The 9,421-nt window shown below is 33.7% G+C and overlaps 1 protein-coding gene, 1 long non-coding RNA gene and 1 pseudogene across 6 annotated transcripts; 1 reads left to right on the top strand and 2 right to left on the bottom strand.

The window, feature by feature from the left end:
* Positions 1-2,434: 2,434 nt before the first annotated feature.
* On the top strand, positions 2,435-6,107 carry LOC145125492 (uncharacterized). 5 transcript variants are annotated; one of them, XR_013716018.1, is made up of 6 exons: positions 2,435-2,769; positions 3,223-3,399; positions 3,504-3,679; positions 3,760-3,863; positions 5,171-5,222; positions 5,712-6,107. It is a non-coding gene; the product is annotated as an uncharacterized LOC145125492 (long non-coding RNA). The 5 variants fall into 5 exon arrangements; XR_013716017.1 differs by having other exon boundaries at positions 3,526-3,679; positions 4,568-5,222; XR_013716015.1 differs by having other exon boundaries at positions 3,526-3,679.
* Positions 6,108-6,290: 183 nt separating this feature from the next.
* On the bottom strand, positions 6,291-7,796 carry LOC145125777 (epidermis-specific secreted glycoprotein EP1 pseudogene; annotated as a pseudogene).
* Positions 7,797-8,730: 934 nt separating this feature from the next.
* On the bottom strand, positions 8,731-9,209 carry LOC145127320 (uncharacterized). The gene is made up of 2 exons (XM_079062536.1): positions 9,146-9,209; positions 8,731-9,104 (listed from the first exon to the last, which is right to left on the bottom strand). The coding sequence occupies exons 1-2, from the start codon at positions 9,207-9,209 to the stop codon at positions 8,731-8,733; spliced, it is 438 nt and encodes a 145-aa protein (XP_078918662.1).
* Between the last annotated feature and the right edge of the window lie 212 nt (positions 9,210-9,421).

Raw genomic sequence — 9,421 nt, forward strand, 5'->3', positions numbered from 1 at the left:
ATTAGCCAACTCATGTTGAAGCTCTTGTGGTTTTAAATGGTGATTGTGTTTCTAAATATTATGGATAAAGTAACTATTTTTTAAGGTTTGTGAGAAATGAAATTGGTATTCTTAGCATAATAATATTTGGTATTGGTTAAAACTTCTAATTGATCTTCATGTCACCTATGAAGTACTTAAAATTGTCATCTCATCAAGTTGTCACCTACTATTCTTTTCTTATGACAGTTTTGCATTATATACATTGCAAGCTTTGATGAACAGAAGTTATTAGAAGCTTCAATGTCAGCTTATGTATATAGTAACCCCGTAATGAGAGAGAAAGAGTATGACCAAGTGATTAATTAAAGGTTTTATTCTTTCTTTATACTTAGTTTTCTATTGACATAGACATACAACTTTATATAAGATAAGGCTTTCTACATGTGTGGGATGCAATAACGAGGCAAAACAGTATACATTCTAGGTCATGAAGTACCTATTTATTCTGCATGTACACTATTCAACGAAAATATTCACCTATAAGAATTATTTATCCTTTTTGTTCATTAAAGAACGTCTACTAAAAGATTTTAGACTTTTCGTTGGTTAGATCTTAAATATTGTTGGTGTATCAATAGTTGATTGGGGCAACATGTAATTTGAAGTGGCCAAAATCCAAGATTTTGATACCAATTATTAATAAAGAAGATGATATGGTAATACTTGATCGTATTAGTACCATGTTCATCTCATGTTATCTCTTCTACAATATTCTTTAATTTATTTGTTATACATCCTATTTTCATTATTTTCTATTTTAGTATTATACTTTGAAATGTATTGTTATAATTAGTCAAATCAAGCATGTGATTTTCTCTAAAATGAGATAGAATTTTCATTATTCTTACAGCTTGAGGCTTCTGTGCATCAAAGACTAGACCAAAAGCTCCCATGTTTTTTCTTAGAAAGACTCATTTCTAATTTTTTAACTTCTTTTTTTTTTAAATTAATTTTACTCTATTTTTTATTTCTTTTCTTATTTAAGCAGTGTACTTTAAAAGTACAATGGTTTATTAAGAAAAAAATCATTAAAAAGGGAAAAGGTCAATAATTATATAGTAGAAAGTAACAATAACTTTAAATGGTCCATATTTAGTTTCAGCTCGATGTTCCCAACCTCCTTCACTAACATCCTAAAATCAGATTCCGATTTAGCACCATAAAACAACAAAAGGGACTAAAATAAAATCAGAAGCAAGAGCCAACTTTGATTGATTACAATGCACTTAATTGTTGAAATTTTTTCCTTTTTGTGTCCATTTTCCATAGCCAAAATGCTATTTTGCAGCATGAAAAAATCATCAAAGTTTTAACACATGTTGGTTAAGCAGTTGGCAGTCCATAAAAACTCTTTACAAAAACCTACTTTATCTTCTTTTTAGCAGCCAAAATGCTAAAGAATAGCAGCTCCAATTGGTGCCTTATAAACTAAAAATCAACAGTAAAAAACTTTCAAGTGTCATTTAAAGAAGTCAAACGTCAACAATACAACCAAGTGTTGATTGTTTAAGATGTTATATTTCTTTTCTTATTTAAGCAGTGTACTTTAAAAGTACACGCCTCTTATTGGTTGGTTAAAATTACAAAATGATGTTGTTCAACATATTTGTGATAATAAAAAAAACGTATATTATTAATTTAATAATTTTAAAAGAAAATAGAATATATAAACATGAGATGAAGGGTGTCTTTCAAGAATATAAATGTAAATACTCAAATCGATATTTGTTTTTTAGTTGTAATATTGAAAGTATGATGTTACTTCCTTGAACTGATTCCACCTACAAATTAACGAACAATTCAATATTGACTTTTGGTTCCACAATATTGTTTATTTTATTGGGTGAATACAATAAACAAAAGAATTTTTTTTAACCTAATTATATGTTTTTTATGCACTATTATTGTCACAATGTGGATAAAAAACATAAAAATAATAATAATAAACTTATGTTTTTTTATACAAATACATTTTGTTTATATAAATAGATTTTTTATTCCATCGTAAATTAATTATAATCCTCCTAATCTTGCATCCAGATTTCCAAAAAATTTCAAAATTTAAGCATAAATCTTATCGTAAACTTACCATTCTTTATATATATAAATTTCATGTTCCTTTAGGAACAGTATAGTCTCTCCATTTTAGAGTTTGGCCACAGCAATTTTCAAATTCATATTCTGACCACATTTCTTTGCGTTCTTTTACAGTTTTAGTCCAAAGCCATTGATATATCTTTTTCTCCTCTTTATTATAACATTTCACAGTTTTTCACAACGTGGCTGACTTTTGGGTTTACTTTGCTTACTCATCAAACTTTTCCCTGGACACGTGCTATGTGTTTCTTTTCAACCGCTTTTTCATTGTTTTCCACCGCTTTTTCATTGTTGTCCATAAAGAATCGATTTCGTCATTCATCTCTATCTTCTCCACTTCTTCCATATTTCGCTGTCGTCTTTGGGCTGTGATCATTGGAAATCGGTTGCGCCTCCGCCGTTCTATTCAAATCGATTAAGGAGTTTAGTGTTACTCATCTAGCATGGGCGCCGCCGGTGGTGGTCGGTTTGGTAAAGGGCGATAATGACTATTTGGTAAATCGAACTGAATGCAGCTCTTTGGAAACGGTACTATTTGGTGGAGCATCGCTTACGATAGCCGTGGTCGATAACTTGAATAGAAGATTTCCGACTGTGTCATTGTTGCAAGCACGAACTAATTTGAAGCAGGTATGCTCTACTTTTTATCAATATAGAGGTTAAGTCACCACCATTTTTGCTGCTTTTCGGACCATCTCTTCTCTCCTTCAACTCCGACCACTGGCCTTGATTACATTGACTCTCCATTTTAATGGACGACGTCGACAATTTTCAACTTCTGTCGTCATCAGATAGCTAATGTGCACCAGAGAAATGCACTATGTAAGTATCCTCCATCTTCACATTTTGTGACCCTGTGAATGACCTTGAAGTAGTTAACGTCAGCAATTTGACAGTAATTCGGTCAAAATTCTACCAAAATAACCTGAAAATGTTCAAAATTAAAAACCCTAACGTGGTGTTTGGTGATGAAGTTGACTTTGTAGATTTGGAGTCGATTGATATATGTTTTCCTGATTTAAAGTATCTTGCATTGATTTATGGTTTTAGAGATGATTTTAATGACGGTGTTCTTCATTATAGTTTGCAGGGTGAATTTGAATTTGAGAATGTGAGTTTTTAGATCTTGAATGGATGATTCTTGATAAACATTTTGTGGATTGGGTTGCGTGTTTGCTTAGAAGATGTCGGTGATTAAAGAAGTTAGTAATTCATGGATTTGTTTCAGAGTCTCAAACACATGTACACTCTCATATGTTGGTGAGTTTTACTTATTCAATTGTTGAACTTATGAGAAATTACATTCATGTTGATGTTCAATTTCTATATGAATATACCATTTTTTTTTCTTGAATTGTTTCAAGATTCGGGTTTTTGTGTTACTAGGCGTGTGGTCGTGGGTTTCATTGGCGTTGGAAGAGAAATCACACCCCCACCCTGTGTGGGTTTCAGTTCGATTAGGAAAAACTAGATTGGGGAAGAGACTGATGGAAGAGAAATCACACCCACAACTTATGTTGGTTTCCATCTGATTTAGAAGGTTTTGTGAGCAATCATTTCAATTTTCTGCATACAAAGCTTGATTACACTATTTTTTTTAAAGTTTTTCCAAAATTGAAGGTTTGGAGTTCTTGATGGGTGTAATTTGGTGGCTGCCGATGCACTTCCAGTTGCTTACGGAACTTGTCATGTGGCATTGGTTCATAGAGCCAATCTCAGGTCTAGTGAGTATATCTTCAATTTCTTCAAAATTTTCTATTTTTAGATTTATGTAAATATCATACTAACCATCTGATTTACAAATTATCGTTATGAACTTCACTTAGATTTGTTTGATTTTGGTCAGTAAATCTATATCATCATATTCAGTAAGTTAGGTAGCTTGAATGATATATAAGCTATTGTTTTTTCCTGGAATGTTTTTTTTAAGCCTTTGGGTCCAAGGGTAAAATGGTAACTTTTAGAGAGTTACAGCTGGGTATTTTGTATTTTTTTTTACCTCGTCAATGTTTTGAATTTTATGGGCATTTTGAAACTATGATACCTAAATAAGAAAAAAAAAGATGAATGAATAATGTTATAATGATATAAAAGTGAACTGCGTCGCTATAATACGAAATAATTGAAATCTAACTAAAATTTACATTATTTTTTTTGTTTTCCTTATACTATAAATACATATATTGGTTTTTTTTGTTTTGCAAATATATAGATTGGGTTTTTTTTGTCTTTTATATAGAAGAAGGAATAATTATCTATTTAACTTCACCCATCTTTATTTTTAACAACACAACATACATTCATCACGCAGGCATCACACAACATACCCAAAGTTGGTGGATTTTTTTTCCTTATTATAGATTTTATCTTTCTACTTTTCCATTATGGCATTTTACCTTTAAGCTGAATGTACCAATCTGGAATGCAGGAAGTTTCTTTTAAGCATGAAAAAGGATTTTATCCGTAGTTCAGAGAATCCCTTTACGAAAATTGTGTAATTCAAAAATATTGGATATGGTTCATTTTATAATTCGAACCCTAGAAGAAATTATAGGTTCGTCTTTAAGATTCAGAAATGTAAGAATCAGCCACAAGCAATATACTTTCCTTTTATTTTATTATCTATAACATTCTACTTTTGTAACAGACCATATTTTAGCTGGAAAATATGTATATCGATCATCAAATTGATCTTAATCCATATTGTGTGTTCCTTATCCACATTTAATATATCATATGAATTAGATTAAATGACTATTTTACCCTTACAGTTCAAGAAAAAATTCATTATTCTACAATTATTTTGCAATAATTAAGCAAGCAAGTGTTTACAAGTATCTTGGAGCATTTTAGTATCATACAATTATTAACTATGCCCTTAACAAAACACTTTTTTCTGTTATAGAAGACAACAGTGCCTAAGGGTATGAAAAAAAAATTATAATAAATAAACCGTACTTTTTCATCTCCTTATTATCGACTCGACTAACGAATTTCTAATGTGTTTTTCCTTATTTTTTTCATTCATAAGGCAATGAATGGTTGACAACTATTGGCCAGACGAGCAATTCTACATGTTATATGTAAGTTCTCACATCCTGTTTACAATATATCAGTTACAAGGTTATTTAAAAAAAAAAAAAAAAAACAACTTAGTTTGTAGCAAAGATCGAGGCGATTTATAAAGAAATGTGGGTTCACTATGGTCTGAAATATCTGTTAATTATAGCATTCAAGATGTTTATAGTAATTTCACATATAAAAGCAAATCTTCCTGAAAATGTTTATCACAAAGTAAGTTGCTATTTTTCTATGTCTGTTGTCTATTGTCTGCTATTGATATTGATGCGTCTTGAAGTGAAATTGTTCCTGTGGCAATCTTTCAATCAACAAAAAATAAATTAGAACACTAGAGGAAAATTGATTATATGTAATTTTCATATTTATAGTTCATACACCCCTTTTTATCCTTTATTTTTCCACCATTTTTGTAGTAAGTTATGACCTCATTATCTATCATGGTAAGTTTCAAATGTTTTGTGATTTGGAAGAATAAATGTGTCACACCGCAGATTTAAACATGGAGCAAAAAGATTCTGAAGATAAAGAACTTCCACCTAGATGGGATAACACATACCAGCTAAAAGAAGAAGTGGAGCATATGCTTACACCACAACCGTTTCACCAATTTCATCAGGTGGTGGAATTTGGCATATCTTAACCAAAATATGGCAATGTACTTTCATTTTAATGTTTGTTTTTTTATAATTTGGATCATCAAAATACCAATGTACATTCAATTTTTTACCATGTTTGTAAATGGGCGAATTACAGAGAATAGCAACATAGTAAACTATGGATACCAATTAAGGGAATGTACTTTAGTTGCACACAAAATCAACACCTTCCAACCCCGCAACGCTGGGGGAACGCTTCTAGTTATAAATTAAATCCTTCTATTAAAATAATTCTCATTATTTACGACACCATCTTACATACTGTTTCAAGAAAGGTTTTTTTTTTTTTTTTTTTGCTTGCTTGCATATCTGTTATATTTTATAATTTGTTTGTTAATGATGAATTTAATAAAAATATTTGTTTTTTCTAATCGTTTTAAATATTATTTATACATAACCATTATAAAATACCAGTTTCCACGGGTTACCTAATTTTTTATAGATCAAAACAACAATATTATTTGATTTCCATACAAACACACAATGGAAGGTCAGAATTTACAAAAAGCAACTAAACAGTGGTATTTATTCATATCTTCACCTTCCTTGTTCCCGGTTTCTCGTGCACCCCAGAGCTACTGAATAGGTGTTTTGATGTAAGCCAAATGAGTCGAGTTCCCGACCCTCGTCAATGTTTTCAACTCGTTAGCGATCCAACACCTCGATAGATCAGTGCGATAGAAATACCCCATACACTTACAGTCCTTTGTGCATTTACTCTCGCAATCTTTCTGCTTCACCGGCCCACTCCCCGGAGAGTATTTAGAAGTGAAATGGTCGACTCCTTTCAGCTGGTAGTAACGAGAACCACCTGCTTTACAAGACGGCGACTTCACGTTACAGTTTTTACTCCACGCAAAAACACCATCCGGCGACGGACACCCAACACACTGGCTGTCCTCACACAGCCCAAACTTGCCGCAACGATCAGGCTGTTGGCACTCGTCTTCAACTATCTCTCCCCTCTCGCTCACCCTGCTAGTGAACAAAGTGAACATCAGACTCCATGAGCTGAAACGGACATTCTGACGATAAGAGTAGAGTCGTAAGTTCCCATCGATGCCTAATCGGAGATATGATAACGTGCTATTGTATCGGAGTATGTCGAAGTCCAAATTAGGTTGAGCTTCAGAGTTTGAAAGACGACACTTTAGTGCGTTAAAATAGTTCTCTTCGTATTCGGTTCTCTGGATTTCCAATGTTGCATTGACAATATTCACAATTCGGACGTTCACTTCGGGAAACGTGGAAGCCCAGTAAAGCATGTTCTTATAATACAAACCCAAACTTTTTGGCTCTATCACGAAACTATACGCTCCGTTAATGTTGTTCGTCGTTGAAGCTCTGCTGACTAGCTTCGTCGGACCTCCGATCCGGAGAGATTGACCAAACAAGAGAGTATCAGTCGGTGAATCAAAGCTTTGCCAGACGAAACCACCCTTGGAGTCGCGAAGCACGATGTTACCATCGGAGAGTATGGCAAAACCGACGACACCCTTGTTGGCGGTGTTAGTTTGCCATGCGATCCGGCCATCTCCGTCGGCGAGTACAAGGTTTCCGTCGGAGCCTAATGAGAAGGTGGCGTTTTCGCCAACTGGGTTGCCTCTGTTGGCATCCCACACCCATGGCATGACTGCTTGATCACGTCTGGTTCCCATGCGGAGACTGAGAGTGTAGACACCGGGGGTGGTGTTGTAGAAACAGAGCTGGAAAGGGTAGGTGAATGGAGGAAGAGGACGATAGTTTGGGGCGTATTCGGAATCGAATTCTCCAAAATCGCCTTGGTTGACATACCGAAAAGTATCGGCGGGAGGAACAACGGCGTTGGAGATGGATAACGATATTAAGATCAAGCAGCAAAGGATAAGGGAGAGAGAAGAAACCATGGTTACTGGTGTTGCCTTGTCGGATATATATGCATATATATAGACTTTTATATTCTTTTTATGAAAGAATGTTAATTTATTGAAAAGGTTATAGTTACTAGTATCGCGGTTTCGTGTGTCCGTCAAAATCCGTTTGGTTTACTTATTAATCCATAATGGCTGCTACTATGTACAAATCATGAATCACCTATAACACTCTACCCTAAATTTAGCCTCTAAAACCGAAACTCCAAAAATTATGTTCTCTGTTTTCCAATAATATCCCACATGTATCTATACCATGCGACGGGTTTTTAATTTTTCTTAGAGCATTGGGTTGGAGTGATTAGTTATAACAAAGTCGCTTCACATGCCAAAAATATATTTTAAATATGTACCACAAACTTTTTTCCATGTCATAATTTTTTTTTCGAGTTTCTTGTTTTTAGTTAAAACAAATATATTTTAAATAAAACATAATATATAAATAAAACATAATGTTTAAAAAAATAACATAGCATTTAAATTATACATAACATTCAAATTGAAAAAAATATTACAACAAAAAATATATATTTTTTATTTTTCCTAAACAACGTTATTTGTTATCGTTACCGTGGAAGATATAATCCGCCAAGTCCTTCCGAAGTTGTCTGTGTTTATTTGCGTCATGAATGTCAACGACTCTATGCAAATACTCGGTTGTTCCTGATTGAAATTGAACGTGTCTTGGCTCCGTTGGGATATAGTGTGCAATATTTCGTCCTTTGTCTTCTACTACCATGTTATGCATTATGATACGTGCATACATGATATATCGTAGAGTTTCTAAGTCCAATGGTCGTGTTGCATGTTCAACTATGTGTCACTTCGCCTTTAGCACTCCAAAAGCACGTTCCACATCCTTACGTGCTCCTTGTTGTCTTCTCTTGAAAATTTTATCTCTTTCTTCAACCGGGTGTCAGAATGCCTTCACGAATGTGGAATACTTAGGATATATTCCATCTATACCCATATTTGTATTCGTTTCCATTCACTGTAAAAGGAGCATCCGGGACCTTTCCATTCAAAATATCGTCGAATATTGGCGACCGATCAAGAACGTTGACGTCGTTGTTGGAACCCGCAACTCCAAAAAATGCATGTAAAATCCATAAATCTTGAGAGGCAACAGCCTCTAAAACCAACGAAGGTGATCCGTGATGACCACTTACGCATTGCCCTTTCCATGCTACTAGACAAATTTTCCATTTCCAGTGTGTGCAATCAATGCTTCCAATCATTCCGGGAAACCCATGGCGTTCTTCATGCGCCGCATACAATTCTTGCAAATCATGTAACGAAGGTTTCCACAAATGTACGTCTACAAATGTTTCAACAAACCTCTTGACAATGTATACAAACTCTCCGTTGCGGTTCTTTCGGACATTCTCATATAGTCGTCAATGGTGTCGGGTGACTCCCCCATTGCCATCAAACAAATGGTCGCAACACATTTCTCAACGTTGTAAACCCTCGTCTACCTCTGGCATCATATCTCAATCGAAAAAATTCATACCTAAAACATAAATTAACTACAGTTAAAAAAATATAGTACATTTGTATTAAAATTAAAGAAACATGTAGTACATTTGTATTTATTTTGTATAAAAGTATAGTAAATATGTAGCACCTGATTCC

The sequence above is a fragment of the Lactuca virosa genome, chromosome 7 (genome assembly GCF_052849685.1).
Source record: "Lactuca virosa cultivar CGN04683 chromosome 7, Lactuca_virosa_CGN04683_v6, whole genome shotgun sequence".
Lineage (NCBI taxonomy): Eukaryota > Viridiplantae > Streptophyta > Magnoliopsida > Asterales > Asteraceae > Lactuca > Lactuca virosa.

Excerpts from the sequence above, each read along its gene's own strand:
- LOC145127320 (XM_079062536.1), bottom strand. The coding sequence starts at position 9,209 with ATGGGGGAGTCACCCGACACCATTGACGACTATATGAGAATGTCCGAA. Across the intron at positions 9,105-9,145 it reads CGAAAGAACCGCAACGGAGA|ACGTACATTTGTGGAAACCT; the intron begins GTTTGTATACAT and ends AAACATTTGTAG.